Below are 25,446 nucleotides of genomic sequence, written 5' to 3'. Positions count from 1 at the left end.
GAGCATTCCGATTGGTGGAGATGACCATGGGACCTGGAAGTTGTCTTTGTCCGGCCAGGGCTGCCCTTCCGGTTCCGTTGGGTCCCCCTTTGGCTCAGGTTCCCTGCCCCTCCCCCTTCCCGGAGCCCCGAGGGGCCGGAGCTCCTGGCGGTGCGGGATCCTGACGGCGGCCTTCCCCTGGGTCTGTAAGTGTGGAGGCGGCCGGAGCGCCGGGATGGGGTGCGGGTTCTCTCAAAATAGAGCCCCCTTGGGGCCCTACTTGGGCCGGGAACTGCACTGGCACAGGAGCTGAGAGGCTGGCCTACGCCCCTGGGGAATTAAGGAGCCTGTGGCCCGGCCCACGCTGCGCCCCGCCTCTTTCCCGTCCCAGAGTCTGGAGCCGGGAGCTTGAGATTGTCCCTTGGACCGCCTCCTGGGACCCCGAGCGAGGGTTCTGCTCGTTGACCTAGACCCTGGACTCTGCATCTTGTAGAAAGTATCAGAGTTGGGCTCCCGAGCCACGGTGCCAGGCCCAAACAAGGCGATCAATGCCAGCCGAATCCCTTTCAATGGGGTTTCACTCAATTCAGTCATACTGGCACTATGCTAGGCACTAGGCACTGGCCAGCTGTCACTCCATTTTTCAGGATCAAGTTTGGGAGTCATTTATAAACAAAATAAGTGCTTCGGTAATATATAGTTATGTATCTGGTATATTATGCATACTAATATATATTAGGTAATTGTCTAATATTTGTCAAAGGCAGTTGCTGAGAAGTCTTGGGAAAGTGATATCTGAATTACACTTCTTGCCGAGGGTAAAGTGTGGAAGCTTTTTTCAGGTAGAAAAAACAGTTGAAGTGCTACTGAGAATGACTAAATATAAGGTGTGAGGAAAAAATGAGAGTGGAATGGGAGAGCTTCTTGGTATGGGATGGAGTTTGAAACTGGGAAAGTAGACCGGAGTTCAGATAGTCTCTTTTAGTTCTAAAAAAGATTAGTAGTTTTTTGAAGAGTTTAAGCAGAAAACAGCATTGCCAAAAATAATTTAGTTCTAGAGAAAGAGGAATTTCTTTTTAAAAATTTTTTACTTGTCTAATTATTTACTTATTGTTACCAGAAATTGAACTCAGGACCTTGCATTTTCCAGGCATGCACATGTGCTGCTGAGCTATATCCCTGGCCTCTATAGGAAAAGAATTCCTGATAGCTGAATGCAGATTCTTTTTTTTTTTTTTTTTTTTTTTTTTTTTTTTGGTTGTGCTGGAGATCAAACCCAGGGCCTTCTGCATGCAAGGCAAGAGCTCTACCTTTGAGCCACATACTCACTCCTGTGGCCTTTTTGGCTTCTGGCTAGGTACTCTTACTGGAAATTATTTTAAGGAGATAATGGAATCAGTGTGGTGAAAGACAGTTAAATCAGAAGTAGAGTTCTGACAGTGTTACTGGAAAAGAGACATGATTTAGATAACAGTGTCAGGATTTATAACTGTGCATTGAAAGAAAAAAGTTCTAAATTGATTCCTAGGTATTTGATATTTGCCTTTGATATTTGAAGAATAGTGATGTCATAACCAGAAATAAAAACATAAAGTTAGTGTAGATTGTACACTCAGATTTTATACATATTGAGGTAAAATCTAATAGGACAGTCACATAGAACTGTCCAGCCTAGAACAGAAATACAAAACCTGGAGATCAGCCTAAATGTGGTAGCCATAGGTACAGATTTGAGTTATTAGCATACAAGTGGAAGCCATGGAAATAACTGGGATCAACAAAGAAGTATTGAGAAAAAATGAGATTTGAGAAGTAATGGTTGCATTTGTGAAGCAGAAAGAGGAATTGGAGATAATAGTAATCACTGTAATAGCTGAAACAGACAGGAGACAAAGTGTAACAATTTAGGGCTCCAGCAACTAAGATGACTTAAGAAAATTTTGAAGAGTCCATTGAATAAGTTCATTTAAATTATCTGAAAAATGAAACAAGACAAATAGAAGATTGTTTATTAAGACGTGACTAGCCAAGTATGGTGATGCACACCTGTAATTCCAGCACTTGGAATAATGAGGCAGAAGGTTCACCTCAAGTTCAAAATTAGCTTAGGCTGCATACTGTGTTCAAGGCTAGCCTGTACTACATAGGGAAACCCTGGGTCAGCAGCTACCCCAAGAAAGAGATCATTAGTGACTGTGTGTGTGTGTGTGTGTGTGTGTGTGTGTATGAGAGAGAGAGACAGAGACAGACAGACAGACAGGGTCTCACTGTGTAATTCAAGCTGGTCTTGAACTCATTATGTAGTCCAGGCTAGCTTTGAACTCTTGGCAATCTTTCTGCTTCAGCCTCATGGGTACGAGTATTAGAGGTGTCTACCATCTTGCTTGGCTTCATTAGTGACCTTTTAAGAAGCAATTTTAATTTAGTGATGAAGTAGTGATATATGGAATATTAGAGGCCACAACTGTTTTGCCTTCAAATTGGAATGAGAATAGGATACATGTGAACAATTTTCACAAAGAAAATTAACCAGCTTTATAAAGCACAAGGCAATCCACCATTCTATACTCTTTAATATTAACTGATTTCATTTTCTGTAACAACTATGAAGTAATTTGTTTTTGGTAGGTAGGAAAACTGGGGCAGAATAGTTAAGCTAGTAGTTTGTTGAGCAGGGAAATATGGCTCCAGAGTCCATGATTTACCTGTTCTGCCATGCAGAGACAACATAGAAATCAAAGGAGCAGGAAATTTTTAGGCAAAAATAGACTTATTGATTGAAACGAAAAATGGAAAAGCTTTGGAAAGAGACCCACTTTTAAAAAATGGTAAGTAATGAATAATGCTTATGTGTTTTATTTCTTCCTGTCTTAGATCTTCTTCCACTGTATGCCAGTTTAGGTTTGTTTCTTCCACTCTCATACTTTCAGTTGTCACCTGCCAATTATAATCAGGTTTCCCCTGCAGCTTCAGTCCCAAATTGAACCAGCTGGTAAACTCCAGTGGATCACTTCATTCTTGGTATCATCTTAATATTCATCTTGATCTCATGTAGACTCTTCTAACTCAACAGTTTTGCTGCCAGATTTGTGATCCCCACTTTCGATGTCCTATAGTATGTTGAATGACATTGTCAAAGATATCCAGTCACTCAAACTTAGTATCTTGGAGTTGTCTTAGGCCTTCCTTTGTTGTTCCCCACCTTAGTTACTAAGTGGTTACTTTTCTCTTTCTTGGTTACTTTTCTCTTATTGCTGAGACAAAATACCTGATGCCCAAAATTAAGAAAGAAAAGATTTATTTAGCTCATAGTTTGCTCAAGTTTCAGTTCATAGTCAGCTGGCTCTAACTATAGCACAAGGGCAATACTTCAAGATAGCAGAAGACAGCAAAAGCAGTAAGAACAGTAAAAGCAAAAGCAATAAGCCTCTTCTCCTCTCATATTGTGAGCAGACTACCACTTCTGCAGTGTGAGTGTAGTACTACTCACCCCACCTCTGGCCGCTATCTTGCAAAGGCTCAGGATGTTTACAAAGTAATGACCCTGGTTCCCTGCTGCATCTCTTAGTTAAACTTATAAACTTCTCAGGTTGATACAATGTATTGACCATAACATCAAAATCACCAGTTCTTTACTTGAAACATCTCTCAAATATTTCTTTTGGGGGCTGGGGATTTAGCTTAGTGGCATAAGCACCTGCCTTGCAAGCAGGTGGTCGTAAGTTCAATTCCCAGTACGGATAAAAAGATAAAAAAAAGAAAAAGAAATGTTTCTTCTCATCCGTATAATCATTTTTTGTATTCAGGCTTACATCATTTCTGTCTTGGTTTGTTAGTATACTAAAAGGTTTCCTTGCCTCCAGAATTCTCCAAGCCTTCTTTTATTTTTTTACTTACTGAGTTTAATATAGTGTAAGAAGTGTGGGCAAGAAGTGACAGGCAGTAGCTTAGCGTAGTTACTCTCAGTGGTTTACATTAATGACTTCAATGAAAATGGAGAATTTAGGGCAATAAAGCATTGAGAAACCAGACAGAAACCAGTAAAAAATCAGACAGAGCTTTGAAGAGTTTACTTACTGTTTTGGAAGGTAGGGATTCGGACTTGAACCCAGGACCTCGTGCATATGTAGCCACTGAGCTACATTCCCAATCCCAGCTTTTCTTACCCTTAAACAAGGGGCTGGAGATTTAGCTTAGCAGCATAAGCACCTGCCGTGCAAGCAGGCGGTCATGAGTTCGATCCCCGGTACCGATAAAAATGAAAAAGACAAAAAAAAAAAAAAAAATTTAGTGCAGCAACAAGGAACAGACCTGCAAAAGGATCATAAAAAACTAAGGTCAATAGTTCGGGAACTTGTCCAGTTCTTTTTAACAATTTAAAAAGTATCGGGTTTTATCCTAGATCCCTGATCTCCCAAATGAGTGTATGGTAGGTTAAATAAAAAATGAGAAATAGTATGATTTGTAGGGCACCAGGAGGGTCAAAACCCTTTAGTTAAGCTGGAAGCTTCGAGGGTAAAGACAAAGGATTCTCTGGGTCAGTCCACTTATATTAGGACCAAGGACAAAGGGTGAAGAAACTGAGGAAAGTGCAGGCAATGAGCAGGACCTTGGGAGTCACTTTAAGGACGCCTCCAAGTCATGAATCAAGTCAATTTAGTAGCCCTGTCTTATCATGAAGACATGGTAGAAGTGAGACTGTAGGAGTAATCTTTGCAGCTGCAGTCTCTACCTTATTAATTGGGGTTGGAGCCAGAGTGTACCAGCTGTGTCCCTTATCTTGCCCTTTGAGGTATCTCTGGCCTCACAGGCCACTGCAGGCCTCAGCCAGGACCAGTTCATAGAGGTTTACTTACTATGAATCAGCTCCCATCGCCAGGCAAGGGGTCTAGACCTAGGACAGACTCACAGATAAACATAGAAAGCCAATTAGTAAAATGTAAATCGTGCTCAGAGCCGCTTTCCTTTGTAGTGGTCTCCAGTATCTCCTCCCTTTTGTTTTGTAACAACAGCTGGGTCAGGATGAGGCATGGTTGAATATTGTTTAGGAGTCAGCCTGTCTTGGCTGCTCTTCAACAGACTATGAATAGAATAAGACGAAACACACAGATTACTGCAAGAATACCAACATAAAGCCAGAAATGTACCTTCAAATAGTTGAATGGATTTAATTGGTCTAAAGCATTGGAAAATTTTTTTCAATCTTTAAATTTGTTCCTCAAATTTTTGGGTTTGTTGGGACATTAACAAAACCTCCTGGAGTGCATCAATGTCCATACTAATATTTAGATGGATAGCTCCTTGTATATGTTTTTTTTATATCCTCCTAAGGATGCATAGATTTGTTAGAAAGCAAGGGAGTTATGCAGAAATGGCACAATTTAGGTCTTGTAATGGCACAATTTAGGAAGTCAAGTCTAGTTTACGATAAATCTCAGGTGGAGAATCTGCCCAAGTAATGGGTCTGAGTAATGGTGGATTAGAGACATAAGTCTATTACTCCACTCCTGAGACAGGTGTCATATATACAGATACTGCCAGCAGGGCCATTAAGGCAACCAAAAGATTTTCAGGGGTTGGTGGAATCCTCCTTTTGGTGACTATATCTTTAGCCTCACTGATCATAGCTTGGATGTTGTTCTATTGATCACTTGTCCTCTCTCTTGGGGGAGCTGGAGGTCGATTTTCTGGTTGATTGGCAGGTCTCTCTGGGCCCAGGTTGGTGGAGCTATCACCTAAGGCTGTCCTTAGCATTGGTTGTGTCTCCCACCAATGCTATATATATCTTGTGGATTTTTCACCTGTTAAGATACAAGCATAACCTCGCTTCCACGTTATTAGCTGTATTGATCTTTTTAAGTTTAAATTAAGCATGAAAAATGCAAAACTTGGTCTATCTGTGGGAAAAATAAGAATGTTAAAAAAGCAATCTTTTAAATCAACTATGATGAGAGGCGAGTCTCCAGGAACTGCAGTTGGATTTGGCAGTCTTCACTGTAGTGCCCTATAGGAAGTAAGCAGGCATTTACAGCTCTTAAATCCTGTAACAACTTCTATTTGCCTGACTTCTTTGGAATAACAAAGACAGGAGTATTCCAAGGGCTAACTGAGCTTTCTAAATCTCTTTGCTGTAATTCCTCTTCAAATAATTTGTGTAATTGAGTAAGCTTCTTCTTTTTAAGAGGCCATTGATCTACCCAAACAGGTTCCTTACTTTTCCATTGTAAAGGCCTACCTGTTTTAGGGGAAGAAGCATCAATGGTCCTTGTCAAAAAACCTGCTGATATCCAATACCTTGCCTGCTGTCTTTAGGTGTAATCTTTTTTTTTTTTTTTTTTTTTTTTTTTTTTTTTGTCTTTTTCGGATAGAACTCACGACCTCCTCCTTCAAAGCAGGCGCTTATGCCGCTGAGCTAAATCCTCAGCCCCTTTAGGTGTAATCTTAACAGGCTCTTTGATTCCCTGTAAGTTTTTTCCTAGTCCTTTGCCTTTTTGATATCCCATTTTAATCATCATTTTCTTAATTTTAGGATTTGAATTTATTTGTTCAGTTTCCAAATTGGAATTTGTTTGTTCAGCTTTAAAATCAGAATTGCTAGTCAGCACTAATTTCCACTTTTGTAATAAATCTCTTCCTCACAAGTTAACTGGAATAGGTACCACATAAGGTAAAAAGAAACCCTTTTGTTGGTCCAGTCCTTCATAAGGCAAAGTGAGGCATTCTGTAAAACGTGCTAAGGGGCCCCCAGTCCAATAAGGGAGGTGGGGCCCCTTTTTGTCTGCCCCGCGGCAGGCCATTGTTCTAATGCAATTACAGACACATCTGCACCAGTGTCTGTTGGACCCTCGAGGTATTTCCCATTAATTTTTATAAAACACATAGGCCTGTTTTTAGCCACTTCTTGTGTAAAATAAATTTCTCTTTTTGTAATTTTGCTCTAAAGGTCTTGCTCCCTCCTGAGCTGTCTATACTTAACAAAAGAAGGCTTCTCTATAGGTAACAAAATCAACTATGCCATAGTCTCTTTTTCAAAAACCCAGACATCCATAGCACATGCAAAAACTTGTATTTCATCTCTACAATCACCATCAATCACACTAGGCACAATAGTTATTTCTTTTAAATTTAGGTCAGCCTTTCCCAGCACAAGACCAACTCTTTCTTTTGGTTGGGGACCTCAAATTCCTGTCCCAGAAAGCATTTCCTCATTTATTGCTGGATGGAGATTGGGATCCTTTCTATTTTTATTAGCCTGCTCCGAGACATGAATTTTTAGCTTTACATCAAAATGAAGGAATTGAGCAGATGATAGGCACGTTTGTGCCAAATGTTTGATATCATAAAATGTCAATTGATATGTATCCAAAACATTTTGTAAGAGTCCCACAGTAAATGGACTTTAGACTCCATTATTAACCACACTTTAAGATTTTTTAGCAATTGTATTTCAAAAGGCTAATGAATAAAATACTCCTGATAATTATCATCTGTTACAATTTCAATAGGGAAGCAAACAGGGAGGGTATTATTTGCTCCCTTTGTGGATTCTTCTTCTCATACTACCTGTAAGTTTCTGGATAAAGCATTATGAGATATGTTTTGTAAAGGCTCTGGCTCTTGCTGAGGTCCCTCTAGGGATTTTGTTATGGTGGCAGCTGTCTTCCTTCTGTGTCCAAATTAGAGCCTGCAGACTGTGAGCTCTTTAAAACTAACCTGGCCAGATACCAAGTTGAGAATGTCTCAGGGAAAATGATTTGTATGTCAATCTCTATAATGCCTCTTTGAGGAAACCATGGATTATATTTGGTTACCTCTTTTAGCATTGTTGTTAAGTCTTTTTTTGGCACACAAGCCCATGAGTGTTTAAACAAACTTTGGAGCAGTTGTAAATACCTTTGGTCCTCAGCTGAAACTTTGTGCCCCATATTTTACTCCCAGAAAAAAAACAGCTTTTCACAGCGGGAAGACTTACCCTTTTCCTTCCCTCTCTTCTCTCCAGGCGTCCCTGGTGAAGTTTTTGTCCTATGAAGCCCTCTTCTGTATCCAAAACTTTCCATTCAGGGCAGACTTTCACGGTCAGCCTAGATTCCCAGTCCAAAGATTTTAAGTCCCTGTTCGGGCGCCAGTTATCAGGTTTTATCTTAGATCCTCAATCTCCCAAACGAGTGTACGGTGGAGGTTAAATAAAAAATGAGAAATTGTATGATTTGTAGGGCTCCATGAAGGTCAAAACCTTTAATTAAGCTCAAAACTTTGAGGGTAAAGTCAAAGGATTCTCTGGGTCAGTCCACTTATATTAGGACCAAGGACAAAGGGTGAAGAAACTGAGGAAAGTGCAGGCAATGAGCAGGACCTTGGGAGTCACTTTAAGGACATCTCCAAGTATGAATCAAGTCAATTTAGTAGCACTGTCTTATCATGAAGACATGGTAGAAGTGAGAGTGTAGGAATAATCTTTGTAGCTGTAGTCTCTACGTTGTTAATTGGGGTTAGAGCCAGAGTTTCCGCAGTTGTGGCCTTATCTTGCCCTTTGAGGTATCTCTGGCCTCATAGGCCACTGCAGGCCTCAGCCAGGACCAGTGATTCATAGAGGTTCACTTACTATGAATCAGCTCCCATCGCCAGGCAAGGGGCCTAGGCCTAGGACAGACTCACAGATAAAGCCAATAGAAAATAGAAAGCCAATTAGTGAAATTTAAATCCTGCTCAGAGCCACTTTGCTTCATAATGGTCTCCAACAAAAAAGCATGAACTACAACAGGGGATTTAGCTCAGAAGTAGTTTGTTGTTATACAGTCATTAGTGGGGGAATTGTGGAAACAACATAAACGTAAAGTGATATTAAATGAGAATATTCCTATTACATTGATGTTTGAGAAATAGTCATTGTCAGTACTTAGATTTAATTTCTATAACTTAGGTCATTGGTGGTAAATCTATGGCACCCATGCCATGGTGTGCTGTTTATATCATTGAAAGCTCTAAAATGTTCACCATTACCGACCTGGCAGTAGATGATAAGGACCTGAACCATGACAGTGATGTTAAGAATGGAGAATTTTGGGAATTCCTCTGAGAAAAAACTTACAGAATATTGAGACCAAGACTATATTATGTCTGATAAGTTCTTTCAATTTCAAGAACACTGCTATAAATCAGAATTATGTCAGTGACTTTTATGAATATTTTTAATAATTCTTGATAATAATTCTACACCTTGGAATTCTGAACTCAGATATATTCATCTTTATCCTGTTTTATTTGCAAATGGTATTGTTTATATCTACAAGAGTAAATATATAAATGATGGAGAACTAACAGATAAGAAAGATAAGGGTATAAAATGCAAACAGAAATATGATTAATATATAACATGGCTTACTATTTAAGTCTTCCACACTTGATAAAAATTTGGCTTTAAGTTCTTTTTGTTTCAGACATAAATATTTAAACTCAATAGTATACAGATCGTAAGTTTACAACTCAACAGATTTTCATGGCCTACAATTATGATACTCAGTTATGATAAAGAAGGGAATCTGAATAGTTACACAGTTAAAAATATCATCCTTAACAAAAAACTGTGGTGAGCACAGTGGTGCACATCTGTAATTGCAGTTATTCAGGAGGCTAGGCAGGAGTATGCCAAGTTCAAGGCCGGACTTGGTAACTTAACAAGATCCTACCTGAAAATTTATTATTGTTGTTGTTTTTGAGACAGGGTCTCACTACATAGTTCTGGCTGGCCTTAAACTCACTGGGTAGCCTAGGATGACCTCAAACTGCATCCTGCCTTAGCCTCCCAAGTTCTGGGATTACAGGCATATGCCACCATGCTTGGTCTCTATCTGAAAATTTTAAAACACTTTTTTAAAGGGCAGAGAAGTATGGCTCAGTAGTAGAGCACTTGCGTAGCACTCAAGGAACCCTCAGTTGGATCCCCAGTTCCACAAAAACAAAAATAAAACTAGCATAATTGTCTCATACTTAGATTTCTGGCATCATACAGCTTGGGTTTCATTCCAGGTCTAACACCACTGTTAACTTCTATTACTTTAAGCAAGTTATTTGAATAATTCTTGCCTATAAAGATCTTCAATGTTAAATGGATCAATTTAAATAAATCATTTATCACTGTACTTAGAATGTGACATAGGCTCAGAAAAGATTAGTTAGCATTTCTCTTTTTTAAAAAACCTTCATTACAAGCATAATTATATTACTCATTTTTGTCTATAATGCTAAGGATTAAACACAAAGTCTTGTACGTGCTAAACATGTGCTCAGCCACAGAACTACATCCAGCACCACATTTTTTTTTTTTTTTTTTTTCTTATCGGTACCGGGGATCGAACTCACGACTACCTGCATGCAAGGTAGGCGCTTATGCTGCTGAGCTAAACCTCCAGCCCCTACATTATTTTTTTAAAAGTGTTTAAAATTTGATTTTATATGGTCACAACTATTTGGAAGCAAACCATAGAAACAGGTTTTTCCTAGGGTACTCAAATATACTGATGTTGAAGAACAGCATATCACAACTCAATAATAATTCTGTAGGAAACATTAAGAATTCATTATTCAGCTGAGTTCTGCTTAAGGAGCTATGTAAAGTGAATCAAACAATTCTGATGGACACGAAATAAGGGATAAACTGACTGGAAATAAGAATTTATCAGAAGGAAACATTAGATGCATATTAGGAAAACCTTCCTGACATAAACAGATTATTCTCATATTCTTGGATTTCAGCAGACAGATCAAGGTAAGCACTTTCCTGAGATACCTGTTTGACTGCTCTTGTTGGTAAGTTTTTTGAGATCTGATGAATAGAAAGCAAATGAAACCATGTTCCAGCTCATCTTTAGTGTAACAAGGAAAAACTGTCCCCATAAAACAGAGTGAGTACTTTCATACTATAGGTGGAAACAATGTTTATATACAATTGCAACTAGGAAAATCCTAACCTGAGCATATCATGGTTAACTGTAATGCATTTAAGACCAACATAACTCTTTTTTGTGGCGAAGGGGATAGTTTGAGACAGGGTCTTGCTCTGTAGTTTACACTGGCCTTATATTCACTTATAACCCAGAGTGGCCTCGGACTTGCAGTGCTCTTCCTGCCACAGCCTCCTGAGTACCGGGATTACAGGTATGATGGCACACACCTGGCTCCAACAGAACTCTTAACAAAAGAATCTCACTTCTGTTTGGCCAATTGATGCAACAGTCATTTTTTAAATTTCTGATTATAAATTGAAATGTTTATTGTTCTATTTCTAGACTGAATAAGTTACTAGTTTCTAAAATTGACCAGTGATAATATAGTTTTGCTGCTTTAAATTACTGATAGTCTGTATTTTCTAGATTTTTCTTTTTTATATTTCATACTTTTTTCTTTGATACTATGTTTGCTTTTCTACATTCTTTTTCAGTGCACTTTTAAATATTCTCCAGACATTTAGAATGTCATGTAGGGAAAAGCTTTGACTCTGTGTTTATTGTTAAATATACCTATACCATACTGTTTCCCCTCTCATTGACGTTCAGCTGAATTCCCTAGTTTAGAATCCTGACACATTTTTTTTTTACTCTGTATCCAGTCAGTTACCAGACTTATAAATAGCTTTTTAAATTTTTTCTTGTTTCTTAGTCCCATTTATTCCTTCCTTCATCCCTGTGGCCTCAGACCTATAACTCAGGGGTTGTGCTAGTCTTCTTAACAGTTCTTCTTTCTTACCACTGTCAAGCTAATCCCATAGGTTCAGCAAATGCAACCTGGGACTTCCACGTTTTGTGCAGGTCAGGTGATGGCAAAACTTACCAGTTTGTATAGAAGAGGGTTTGGTCAATAGTGGGGCATCAGTGTAGCTGTATTAAGTAGAATTTGAAGTAAAAAGAAAGAACGTTTCCTGAGAAGATGCAGATTCCTAGTGTTAGCCCCAATAAACAGGACAGAGATATTCAATATTCTGTTTTCATTTGCTCTAATGCTATGAAACTTAGAGTTTGGAGAGAAGGAGATATTTAGTGTTTTGAGTATTATAATAGTGATACTATGCTACATGTGGGCCCTAAGAACTCTTATACTCTAGGGGATCAGAGATTGGCCTGTCAAGAGGAAATGAAGGTGTTGATATTGGCTTATAAGGTAGTATTCTAGCCTAAGGAAACAAGCTTGATAAGCCCCTGGATTCAATAGAATGACATTATATGATAGGCATTGAAGAGTAAACAAAGCCAGGATTCTCTCACTGAGGGCTGATCTTATAGGAGCCTCTGTAAGGCAGTGTTTCAGAAGTTAAGATTTAAAAATTGAGCTTCAGCTTCAAGGGGAAGTTGGTTGTCTCATCTGACTCAGAACTAATGGATGAATACACAAAATTCAACATGAATGCACTGAGATTGTTGAAATATTTTCAAAGGAGGAGCTAACTAACATACCTACTCCTCTCATGGAAGATTGGTATGTAAGAAGAGAAATTTAAGCCAGACATGGTGGTATACACCTATAATCATAGAACTTGGGAGGCTGAGGCAGGAGGGTTTGAAAACTAAAGAAAGATGGCAAGCCTGAACTACATAGTAAGACCCTGTCACAAAATAACCAAACCAAAACAAAAAAATAGAATGCCAATTTGTTATCTGAATAATGGAATTACCAGTTTGGCATAGCTAATTCATCTTTCACCTTTAAAATGGAATGTATGCGAAGCCACGTCTGGAGAAAATCCAGAGCCTGTGGAATCTGAACATGAAATCTTTGCCCGCCGTCAAAGATCACGTGCTACATAAAGAGGAGTTTTGCTTGTTTAATGGTTCAAGATTGAGCCCAGCAACTTAAGCATGACAGATAAATGCTTTACCACTGAACTCCCAGCTCTATGTACAGTTTTGGCAAAAGTTGAATGGGTTGTGCCAATATTTACCTTAATTATTCCTAGGGCTTAATTATAAGTTTATACACAAAAGGTTAATCTTCATCCAAGTCTGTAACATGTAAGTACACCTGTTTTTGAAAGAAAATACAATGGAGTGAGTTAGGTTATTTGGAACAGAAGCTAGAAGCCAAGGAAAACATTTATGAATCAGTTGTAATAATGATGGATAAATAGGGATAAAGAGGAAAGAACAGAATCTAGTAGGGATTGATTTCATCTACCTTACTTCTACTCAAAATGCCACTATGTGGCTCATCTGGTTTTCAGTATCAAGTTTTGTTTTTTGGTATGTGTACTATTGAGGATTGAACCCATGACTTTTACACTAACTGTGTCCCTAGTCTTTCTTTTATTTTGAAATGGGGACTTATCAAGTCATTAAATTGCACAAGCTAAGCTCAGACTTCTAATCCTCTTGCTATTCTCCATAGTGTTGGGAATATTGGGGTGCAACGCCATAGGTGAATTCTTTATTTCCTATATCAAGAGGTCTTTCTTAAAGGAGAATTTAGATTTGTCTATAATGTACAGGATAAAGAACTATATCTTTAACACTAACTTTGTCCCTTTTGGTGTGTGGCTTTTATTTTATTCCATAAAAGACATATGTAAATATATTTCATTTTATTCCTTAAAGACATATGTAAATATATTCACATCAGTTTAAACAGGTAACAGTTTCTCCAGGAATGAACATTGCAAGCAGTGTTGATGCAATTTTTTAAAGTACAAAGAAAAAGAAAACAGTGTTTTGTGAAGCAGCAGGTTCAGTTTCATGGAGAAGAAAATAATTGCTTCATCTTTGCTTATATTGTGATTTTTTAATTTGTTTTTGAAACTGCATAGAATTCTCATGTGGGTGGCTAACTTAAACACTGTTCTTATATTCTGTATCTTAACAGTTGAGTGAATGAGCAGCTATTTACACTTAACACATGTCCATTCTTTAGGTGCATTTGATACTTGATGTTGGTAAGAAGTAATTTTTAACAGCCTTGAAAGCTGTGGTGGTAACTTCTTCTTTCAAGGACAGTTTCATTCAGATACATATAAAACAGATATGACGACGAGTTTGATTTTGGAAGGTAAATCCAGATTTAATTGTTCAAATTTCCTTAAATTCAACCTTTTTACATTTCTGTTCTTTAGGTCTGCCAAAATGTCTGAAAGATCAGATCTCCTTCACTTCAAGTTTGAAAATTATGGAGATTCAATGTTACAAAAAATGAACAAATTAAGAGAAGAGAATAAATTTTGTGATGTTACAGTTCTCATAGATGATATTGAGGTACAGGGACATAAAATTGTATTTGCTGCAGGTTCCCCCTTCTTAAGAGACCAGTTTTTACTGAATGATTCCAGAGAGGTGAAAATCTCCATATTACAGAGTTCTGAAGTGGGGAGACAATTGCTCTTATCCTGTTATAGTGGTGTGCTGGAATTCCCTGAGATGGAACTGGTAAATTACTTGACTGCTGCGAGTTTTCTTCAGATGAGCCACATTGTAGAACGATGCACACAGGCCCTGTGGAAGTTTATAAAGCCAAAACAGCCAATGGATAGTAAAGAGGGATGTGAACCACAGAGTGCTTCTCCCCAGTCAAAAGAACAGCAGGGAGATGCCAGAGGCTCTCCAAAACAGGACTCACCTTGTATTCATCCATCTGAAGACAGTATGGATATGGAGGACAGTGATATTCAGATTGTTAAGGTAGAATCTATTGGGGATGTATCAGAGGTTAGAAGTAAAAAAGATCAGAACCAGTTTATTTCTTCTGAACCCACTGCTTTACATTCATCAGAGCCCCAGCACTCCCTGATAAATTCAACTGTGGAAAACAGAGTAAGTGAAATAGAACAAACCCACCTCCACAATTATGCTCTCTCTTATCCAGGCAGTGATAACATCATCATGACCTCAAAAGATGTCTTTGGGCCTAATATTCGAGGTGTAGACAAAGGCCTACAGTGGCATCATCAGTGCCCAAAATGTACCAGGGTGTTCCGTCACCTGGAGAACTACGCCAACCACTTAAAAATGCACAAACTCTTTATGTGTCTACTCTGCGGCAAGACTTTTACTCAGAAAGGCAACCTTCATCGACATATGCGTGTGCATGCCGGAATTAAACCTTTCCAGTGTAAAATCTGTGGGAAAACCTTTTCTCAGAAATGTTCCTTACAGGATCATCTTAACCTTCACAGTGGAGATAAGCCCCATAAGTGTAACTATTGTGACATGGTGTTTGCACATAAGCCAGTTTTGAGGAAACACCTTAAACAACTGCATGGCAAAAACAGCTTTGATAATGCCAATGAGAGAAATGTGCAAGACCTCACAGTGGATTATGATTCTTTTGCATGTACAACAGTCACAGACTCTAAAGGGTGTCAGCCACAGCCTGATGGAACACAGGTCCTGGATGCAGGTAAACTGGCCCAAGCTGTCCTCAACTTGAGGAGTGATAGTACTTGTGTGAATTGAGTGGAGGCTTAATCACAAGTAGAAGTGACTGACAGTGTGGCAATAGTCTGAATCTTTTAGGAGCGATTTTACTAGTTTTACTTCACCAAAACCTCCAATGTGGGTGGTAGGAGGTAAGTTAAAGCCCTGATAGATCAGGCAACTTACCACTTGAAGTGGTTTTGACTTCCTTTTGCCCTCTCCCATAAATAACTCTGTTTTGAGTTATTTAGTGTGTGATGTCTATTTTCTTTCCCAAGGAATAATTCCATTTGTCTACCTAATGTTGACTTACGTCTTAGACTGACACTGTTTTAGGCTTTCACCAGGGACATTTTAAAAGTACTAAAGGTTATTAACATTACCTACGCTCCATTAGTAGATGCTATTCTAAAAGAAGTGAGTAATAATTTTCTTTGGCAAAAAGTAGGCTAAGATAAAAGATGATACTGCTGTTGACCTAAATATGTGATAAAACCCTCCAGTTGCCTATTGATAATTCATCCATGTTTGATGAATGAATCTGCTTCCTATCCTTTGTACTTGTCTTAGAGCTGGCTCTAAAGAAATATGTTGGTTTATTCTGTATCCTATTCAATACTATTGTAGCCCAACTTCATCTCCCTGAATTGTTCATGTAGACTAGAATACAGTCTTCTAAGAAACATCCACAAAGAGAGATCATGAGAGGCATAATTAATGAAGGACAGAAGAACAATTATAAAATACCACTGAAGTGAGATTTTCATGTATCACATCCAAGTAAGAGGCCGGATGCTTAATGTGACACTTGATGCTTTCAAAATTAGGATTACTTCTGGCATACTTTTTAATGCTAAACAATAATGATCTCTAGAAAAGTGCTCTCTGAGAATTTCTGAACTTTGTATCAGAAAGGTGAGTTTTGCCATCAGAATTTTGTCCATTATAAGTGTACCTATCATAGTTTCTAAAACAGATGAAAAAAGTTAAATGGGACACGTAACAGCAACTGGATGTTTTTTTAGTCAGATATTTTCCTAAAGAGTAAACTGGCCCACTTTGCCACCTTAGGCAGACTGATATTAATACAGAGTTGCCCTTCCAGTATGGAAAAACAAGACTTATTTTTCTGTAAGCACATTTCAGACATAAAATTTTGAGTAATACTTGGTTCCAACCCATGAGTTAGACTTAGGCAGTAGCCGAGAATCTTGAGAGACCATTTGCTCCTCCTCTTCCTTAATTTAAGTTGGGACATTCAAAGCCCAAAGAAGTGGCCTGGCCAGCGTTGGCTAGAGGAGATAAGTGGCTAAATATAAACTAGTATCTCTTAATTTCTTCCCACTACACTTTGGCTTAAAAATCTACATGTTGAAGAATCAGTGCATTAACATAAACATCTCCAGTTTTGTGTTTCACTTTTGTGTTTCCCTGCTGGCTTTCTGAGATAACCTGGATCTTACTAGCAAAACATCATGAAGGAACTTATTTATTATTCTTTTAAATTTATTTTGTTTTTACTGAACCCAGGGCCTCATTATGCTAGACATATATTCTACTGCCTTATCCCCAACCCCTATTGGTTATTTTTTAGATGAGTACTATATTCTTCTATAGCAAGTAGTTCATTTTTTGACTACTAGGGAGAGAAAAGGCAAGTAAGAATAATGTGAAAAGGATCCAAATGTGAAGCGCATTTTGTCTGGAAAACTGTTTTTTTTTTTTCCGGTACTGGGAATTGAACTCAGGACCTTGCTTGCCAGGGCAGGCGCTGTGCCACTGAGCTACATCCTTCACCCAACCTTTTTATTTCTATCAAGATTTTTGCTTTTCTTTTTGAGCTAGAAGAGTACATATACTTTGGCTTAAAAATCTACATGTTGAAGAACAATGCATTAACATAAACATCTCTAGTTTTGAAAGAACCCAAAAGTTAGACGTTATTTATGCCATCAGAGGAAATTATAATTGATATTGTTTTCAAGTGAGTGTGATTCAAAGTATAATTTCTATTCCATTCAAATGTTGAATATAAGAATAGATTTTAGTGATAAGACCCTAGGTACCTTAGCCCGATATCAATCATTATATTGTCAAATGTTGCTTCCTAGCGTTGTTATTTATATATGATCCAGCCAGAGTACCAATTCTAGGCTACACTACTAAGCCTGCTAAGCTAGCCAGTATTTTTTATGTTTTCTCTGAACATCATTTCTTTGCAGAAAAATTTCAGTTCTTTCTTTGTTCATATTCATGTTACTCATTTGAAGACTAAAGTACATGGGTTTGAATAAAATTGGTCTCTTTGGTTGGAAATTATTTCTAGGTTCATTTCGACCATTCAAGATATGGGTTGTTTTGTTTTGTTTTATTTTTTGAGACAGGGTCTCACTGTGTAGTTCAGGTTGGCCTTGAACTCATCATGTAGCCCAGGCTGGGCTCAAACTCATGGCAATCTTGCCTCAGCCTCCCTAAGTCCTGGGATTACAGGTGTGTACCACCACACCTGCCTGAAATTTTTTAAAATACTGTAAATTGAACGTAGGGCTTGTGCATGCTAAATATGTTCTGTACCATTGAACTCAAGAAACATTTACTAAGCACTGTGTTGCTGGGCATTGTGCTAAATACTGAAGATATGAAGGTAAGATTGATACAAACCCCTGCCCTCAGAGCTTACAGTTTCATATGATCTTTAATAGAATTAAGTCTCAGTTAGGTTTTATACTAAGAGTAATAAATCTTCCTTTATTTGATCACTTATAGTCAGGATTTTTTTTTTTTTTTTTTTTTTTTTTGGAGGGGGTGAGACAGAGTCTCACAGTATAGCTCAGGCTGGCCTTGAACTCTCAGTGTTCCTCCTGCCTCTGCCTCCTGCATGCTGGGATTACAGGCGTGCATCACCATGTCCAGCCTTAAATTTTCTATTAGTAAAACTTACAGTTCTCATTTTTCACAAGTACAAACCACTAATTTGGAGGCACCTCCATTTCTTGGTTGGTGAAGTGTTCTTGAGATATTTTCTCTTTTGGTGGGACTTGCCTTTTCTGTTTCACTTGTATGTGTCTTTTTAGATTGTACTGCAAAGAGGTCAGATTACTGATATCAAGTACATTTTATAAGGGAACATGATTTTCAGACCTAGGAGGAAGTGTTTTAAAATGTTATTCATCCTTTGTATTTTATGGATCCTGGATAATTGAAACTATGCTTTTTAAGCATAGTTTGAATTTTAAAAACTTACTTTGTCACAGTTGTTATTTAACTCTGCAAACTGAAATGGCTCTGAGGTAAATCAGATATGGTTTTAATTTGTTTTAGTTTGTTTACTGGAAGATCTATAAATGGACACTGGTCACTGCTTCTAAAATATTAAAAACAACTCAAAATGTTTTATTTCAGCTCATGAATAGCTGTTCTAAATCTGTTGTATGTTAGACATACTGTGAACTACCTCTTCACTTATTATGGGGAAGTTTCCTTAATAAAAGTGTGACAATTAAAACTCTGGTGTCAGTAGTTTACTTTCTTACCTTCCCTCTTCTTTTTCAGTTGCTTGAATTTGAATCCAGGAGTGCTTCTATTCTTTAAAATACATTTCAATTAAGCTTACCGACTTTGCTATCAGAAGGAAGCATGGACTATCAAGAAATTACTTATTCCTAGAGTCAGTTATTCCCATGAGAATCTGATTGAGGAAGCAAAAGCAACAGTTTGTAAGAACTTCATTACACAAATATTTCATGCCCACTAGACTTCTGGAACAGAGACAGTAAACTATTGCCCCTAAATCCCTTGGCCTCAGTGGGACACAATTTCAATGTAGGTTTTATGAGTAAAATATTGAAAGCAAACAAAGCAATAACAGGTTTCAACTGGAAATCAGTTAGTTTAAGGATACATCAGGATGGCTTGAGGAATGATGGGATTTATGAATAGGTTTGAACAAGTGAGGGGGAGTGCTTTCCATGTGCAAGGCCTTGGGTCCAATCCCAGCATTAAAGAAGGGGCGGGGAGGGGACAAAACCATTTTGTTGGGGGATATGGCTCAGAACTTGTTAGGTCTACGTGGCGCTCTGTGTTTGACATAGGAACCATGGGCTATTAAGATCACCAATCGAAAGTTTGCAGCCCTGTTGTAGTTTCTCTTGCCATTTTTCAAGTGGTAGTTGGTCCCAATAAAAACCTGCCCCATAATAACCTGTAAGAACCCTCCAGTAGTTCGGACTTTGGAACCTAATGTATGCTCCGTCCGCAACTTCACAATCCGTTTCCGACCTGGGTGTTGGGAAAAGGAGTGGCTTGCGCGCTGAAACTGGGACCTAATAGATGGGACTTGCCATATTCGGATGCCTGTCTGTTATTCCAGGAACGCAAGAAATGAGAAAGAAACAGCGTCCCTGGATGTCCTTCCGGGGCGCTCAGGCGGCTTCGCTACAAAATAAAACTGGTTGACACCGGATGTGTTTCCTCCAGACTAAGTCCATCTTCCGGCCTGGGCCCGCAGCTGCGGAAGCCTCAATCCCAAATTTGTGAGTCGGTAAGTGAACCTAACGGAGGGTCGTCAAGTAGCCAAGCCTAGAGAAGAAAAGGAGGTGGCGGTCAGCTGGGCGCTGCCTCTCAGTGGCTCCCCGGATGCTGCAACCCCTTGTCTGACACCGCTGTGGGTTGGGAAGAACAGTGTGCCGAACTGGAGAGATTTTCCAGGCCACCTGGGATCCGGTTTTAGTTCCACACATGTTCCCAGCGCTCCTCTTGCTAAGGCGTGGGCCCATGTGTGAAGTGGAGAAACACTGAAGAATCAGCCACCTTCTTCAGAGCCCTGCGAGCTACTGACTGTGGGGGGAGGACTCACGTTTGTCTTAACTTGGTTTGGGCTTAAACAGTCAAATCAGCTTCTGAGAAAAAGCTGGAACCCAAATGTAATAGCACTGTAAAGGTATTATACAGGTGTTTTATTAGGATAGGTTTGAAAAGCTTGATATCTAAGCTTGGAATATGAAAAATGGAATAGAAGGAGATAAAGCTATAAAGACAGGTTCAAGCCAAATTGTGAAAGAAGTTACATTCTTGTGAAGAATAATGAAAAGGCTGTCTGGGAGGTGGAGGTGAGCCACTGAAGATATGAAGCAGAAGAGAGGGGAAAAAGAAACGGAAAAATATTAGTTCTCTTGAAATTCAGAAAAATAGTTGGGAATACAGGAAGAGTGTTAGGTCAACGAGACCTGTTTAAAACATTGCAGTGGTCCATTTGAAGAGGACTGAGGACTTGTAACCGTGGTGGGCAGTAGGACTTTAGTACACTACATTAAGATCTCTAATTTGGGCTACTATGTTAATTACTTTGGTTATCACTCTGCTGATCGTTGAATATTCGGATTTATGTGTTCTTGACTAGAAGGCACATAAAATTTAGCCAAGGAAGCAAGCACAGAAACCATTACCTACAATTAAACATAGTAGATGCAGTAACAGAAATATGAAAAATGTATATGAGTTTCCAGAGAAATGCATCATGATTTTCTGAGTTTTGACATGGTAGTTTAGGGCTTCACTCTTATTATTCAGAGGACAATTTAGGCCTTTTTTTTTTTTCCCAATTCAGGTTAGGGATGAGAGGACTGTCACAACATGGGATAACATTCTCTATCCTTACAGCAATGTTTGTGTTTTATTTCGCTTAGATTGTGACAATGGCTGCTGAATCTGAAGTTCTGCACTTCCAGTTTGAACAGCAAGGAGATGTGGTCTTGCAGAAAATGAATCTCTTGAGACAGCAGAATTTATTTTGTGATGTATCAATTTATATTAATGACACTGAGTTCCAGGGGCACAAAGTGATTTTGGCTGCTTGTTCTACTTTCATGAGAGATCAGTTTTTACTCACACAATCAAAACATGTCAGAATCACCATCCTGCAAAGTGCGGAAGTTGGAAGAAAATTGTTACTCTCTTGCTATACTGGCGCACTAGAAGTTAAAAGAAAAGAACTTTTGAAATATTTGACTGCTGCCAGTTACCTTCAGATGGTTCACATTGTGGAAAAGTGCACAGAAGCTTTGTCAAAGTATCTGGAAATTGATCTTGCCATGAAAAATAACCAACACACTGACCTGTGTCAGTCTTCTGATCTGTATCATAAAAGTGAAGAAGAAAATTCTGAAAGAGACTGTGAGATAATTGAAATTTCAGAAGATAGCCCAGTAAACATAGATTTCCATGTTAAAGAAGAAGAAAACAATGCATTACAGTCTACAGTACAGAGCTTGACATCAGAAAGAAAGGAAATGAAGTCACCAGAGCTGTCTACAGTAGATATAGGTTTTAAAGACAATGAAATTTGTATCCTCCATGTAGAATCTATCAGTACAGCTGGTGTAGAAAATGAGCAGTTTTCACAGCCTTGTACCTCATCTAAAGCAAGCATGTATCTCTCTGAAACACAGCATTCACTGATCAATTCTACAGTAGAAAGCAGAGTGGCAGAATTTCCTGGAAATCAAGGCCAGGGCTTATTTTGTGAGAATATTAATGGAAGTCATGGCACAGTGAATGAGATTCAGAATGTGGAAGAGAATCATACACTGAGGCACCAGTGCCCTAGGTGTCCTCGAGGGTTTCTTCATGTTGAAAATTATCTTCGCCACCTTAAGATGCATAAATTGTTCTTGTGCTTACAGTGTGGAAAAACATTCACACAAAAGAAAAATCTTAACCGGCATATTCGAGGGCATATGGGCATACGACCTTTTCAGTGTACTGTGTGCTTAAAGACCTTTACTGCCAAAAGCACACTTCAAGACCACTTGAACATACATAGTGGGGATCGGCCATACAAGTGCCATTGTTGTGATATGGATTTCAAGCACAAATCTGCCCTCAAAAAACACTTAACTTCTGTTCATGGCAGAAGTAGTGGTGAAAAACTCTCTAGGCCTGATCTGAAAAGGCAAAATCTATTATAATTGGAATTGTGGACTTGCTCTGTAAATCTTGTGTCACTCTGTTGGGCAAGTCTTTGTGTAGAAATGCAGCATTTGTAATACTGTACCCTCTCTCCTAATTGATAGGTTTTATTTTCAGTCTGCCTGTGCATACTATTTTTTTCTGAACTAAAGTCATGGGAGACTTGATAAAACTGATGGTATGCTTTCTATACTGTATCAATCTCAAAGAAATATATGCCTGGAGAAAGTGTTCTTTTAAATATTCTCAATTGTAATTCAGAACAGTATTTGCAGATTCTGATGTATATTCTCTAGGTAATTGTTTTAAACATTAAGTCCAAACATATAATAACTTTAATGAATTAGGGTAACAAAAAATAAATTTAAAAATACTATTATCAATCACTGGTCACTTTAAGAACAAATAGGATTAGCAAATTTTTTTTTCTTTCAACTTTTAGCCAGTGTTCTTAGGTCTAAACTAAGGTGCTTACAGTTTAGAACTAAGGTACCTGTAATCTTAAACTATAAAGAAACAATTGAAATTCACTTGGTGATAGCCAAAATACTTGCATTGCTATTTTTTATCACTACATATACTTCAGAATACATAGGTCCATGTTTCTTGATTATATTTAATACAAATGGAATTAATAATTTTGTGGCCAGTAAAATATCATTGGCATAAAGCTGTGAAAAATTACTTTTCTAGAAATTCCAGTTTTATCAAAGATACTTGTTTCACTGTGTCTTTCCTAAAGTTCCTCTTTATGTTTTGTTAACATTTGTTGACCTTTTAGGTATATATGTCTATGACTCTTAACACATACACATATTTGTGCACTACCACTGCAGCTGAGATGCAGAACAGTTCCACCACCCCTAAAAACTGCCTCATGCTGTTCCTTGTTACTTCCTCCTAGTTACAAATCGATCTTCATTGCTATAATTTTGCCTTTTCTGGAATGTTATCTAAATGAAATCTTATTTTCACCCAACCAAACACCTTTGAAATCATTCATGTGTTTATCAATTGGTCATTCTTTTTATTTTCACTTGTCTATATATATATTCTGTCACCGATGAATGGTTTAAATGTGGTTAGCTACTAATATTATTAGTTATAATTCTTAATTCACATTAACATTTTACATTCACTATGTTAAGAAAAAATTCTTACCCATCCCTAGAATTATATTTCTGTAAAGTGCCAAAAGAAAAGCTGTAATTCTGATTATTTTAGAGATTAATATTTCAAACTGTGTTCTGAGCCCTAGCTTCTTGATATCCTTGTCTACATATAATACAGATATTTTTGTTGTTGTAACAAAGATCAAAGTATATTCCAGGGCAAATCTCTTCTGAAACACAGGTAATACTTTGAGTAAAGAAGTCTGACTGGATGTATCTTACTTTAAAAGTTAACACTTTATTCCTTCTGTACTTACCTCACCTTTATGTAGAAATTCTACTGTATTTAACTTTTACTGGTTCCCTTCTGTATTTTAAAACATAACATACTTTTTATCATTTCTAAGAATTTCATGACGAATTCCATGTTGTTATAAACATTAAATATAGTTTTTGTGATACTTTTATGGAAAAGATATCCTCTATTGAATTTTAAATCTGGAAGAGACTTTTTTAAAATTCAAATCTCTTATTTGATGAGAAAACTGACTTCATAACTCTAGGTCACTAATTCCTGATAATGGGCAGGTTCTTGAACTTTAATTTACAGGTATAATAACAATCCTTTTTAAGCTCTTTTTCCAGGACTAAAAATACTAAAATTTTACATTTAATTTTTCCAGTGCAAAAAAAGGGAGAGGGAGCAAAAGAGAAGAATGTGTCTTTATGGATGTTACTATTTGAGCACTCCATCAGAGATAAAAATTTTTCTAAATACTGTTCTTTAATTTGATAACAGTTTAAAGCTTAATTTTCTTTGCCACTTGTAGTTGTGGCCATTTATAGTTGTGAAAACATTTCCTTTTCAGAAATCATTTACTTGTGATTAAGGTACTTTTCTTATTTTTTTCTTCCTAGGATGAAATATGGAGGGAGGGCTAAGGATGGGAGAAGAGAATTTTTTAAAAAACTGACTTTTTTGAGGAATTGGTATCTATCTTGAATGCTTGGTAAAAAATTTTAGTTGAAACAATGTCTAAGTGTACCTTGTCAGATTGTTGTACTAGTTTTTGAACACTGAGATTTTTGTGTATGAGGAAGGTGTTTTGTAAAAGTGGTAAGTGTTATTTATATTATTTATTCTGGTAAGTAGCACAGAGTAATCTCAAAACATTCCTAGGAGAGTATCTGTTTGCATGATGTGTCTAAAATATCTCAGAAAAACAGAATCTTAACATGCAGGTATCGCAAAGTAAGATTTATTCATTTAAAATACTTTTAAAGTTTTTGTTTCAGATATGACAGAAAAGTGTAATATCTTCTGATTTCAGCCCCTTACTACATATACATGTATGAAAGATCTTGAAAAGGTAGTTGTTAAAGAGAAAATCCTTGTCCTTTTTCCTTGGATGTAACTATCTTAAATGTTTACATAAAAAATAAACTGGAGGTAAGAATAGAAAACATTTGTCTTTTGCTTGTATTCGTGAAATTTTTTTTTTTCCTCTTTCTGTTAGAGACAAGGTCTTGTTATGTAGTACAGGCTGGGCTCAAATTCACTGTGTAGCTAGGGTGTCCTCAAATTTTCAGCAATCCTTCTGCCTTAGCCTCCAGAATTCTGGGATCAGAGGCCTGCGCCACTTCATTCGGCTATTCATTTCAGGAATACCTACTGAATCTGTATTAGAAATTAGGTAGACAAAAATCCCAGTCTTCATGAAATTTACATTCTAGTGGAGGGAGACAAACTATATAAACAGATTTAGTGACAAATAATGTAGAGATAGTGTCACAGCAGGTTCGGAGTCTAACTTTAAATGTGATTAGTTCATTTTGAAAAATCTTATATATTTTTGTCTTTTGGAAGGTAAATATATAGTATATGTAATGGGATATAAAGTACACAAATAAAAGTATTTGGAAAACTACATATAAAATCACTCTTCAGTGTCCATCTGATAATACAGAAACAAATCACTGTTTTAGATTGTCACATATTA

At 37.7% G+C, this 25,446-nt stretch overlaps 2 protein-coding genes across 3 annotated transcripts; both read left to right on the top strand.

Moving 5' to 3' along the window:
* Window positions 1–54: 54 nt before the first annotated feature.
* Window positions 55–18,873, top strand: Zbtb26 (zinc finger and BTB domain containing 26). Of its 2 annotated transcripts, none has more exons than XM_003470640.4 (2): window positions 55–185; window positions 14,072–18,873. In XM_003470640.4, exon 2 carries the CDS (start codon window positions 14,082–14,084, stop codon window positions 15,405–15,407), a length of 1,326 nt encoding a protein of 441 aa, XP_003470688.2. In that variant the 5' UTR covers window positions 55–185; window positions 14,072–14,081; the 3' UTR covers window positions 15,408–18,873. The 2 variants fall into 2 exon arrangements, with proteins under 2 accessions (XP_003470688.2, XP_063083182.1); XM_063227112.1 differs by having other exon boundaries at window positions 72–181.
* On the top strand, window positions 110–24,910 carry Zbtb6 (zinc finger and BTB domain containing 6). Its single transcript, XM_003470797.4, has 3 exons — window positions 110–185; window positions 19,738–19,908; window positions 21,053–24,910. The coding sequence occupies exon 3, from the start codon at window positions 21,062–21,064 to the stop codon at window positions 22,331–22,333; it is 1,272 nt and encodes a 423-aa protein (XP_003470845.1). The 5' UTR covers window positions 110–185; window positions 19,738–19,908; window positions 21,053–21,061; the 3' UTR covers window positions 22,334–24,910.
* Window positions 24,911–25,446: the final 536 nt, after the last annotated feature.

Source organism: Cavia porcellus, unplaced genomic scaffold (assembly GCF_034190915.1).
Source record: "Cavia porcellus strain 051 isolate PalLab524CR breed Dunkin Hartley unplaced genomic scaffold, mCavPor4.1 scaffold_1, whole genome shotgun sequence".
Taxonomy (NCBI): Eukaryota; Metazoa; Chordata; class Mammalia; order Rodentia; family Caviidae; genus Cavia; species Cavia porcellus.
The sequence above is the reverse complement of the archived record's forward strand: the minus strand, read 5'-3'. Positions and strand labels throughout refer to the sequence as shown.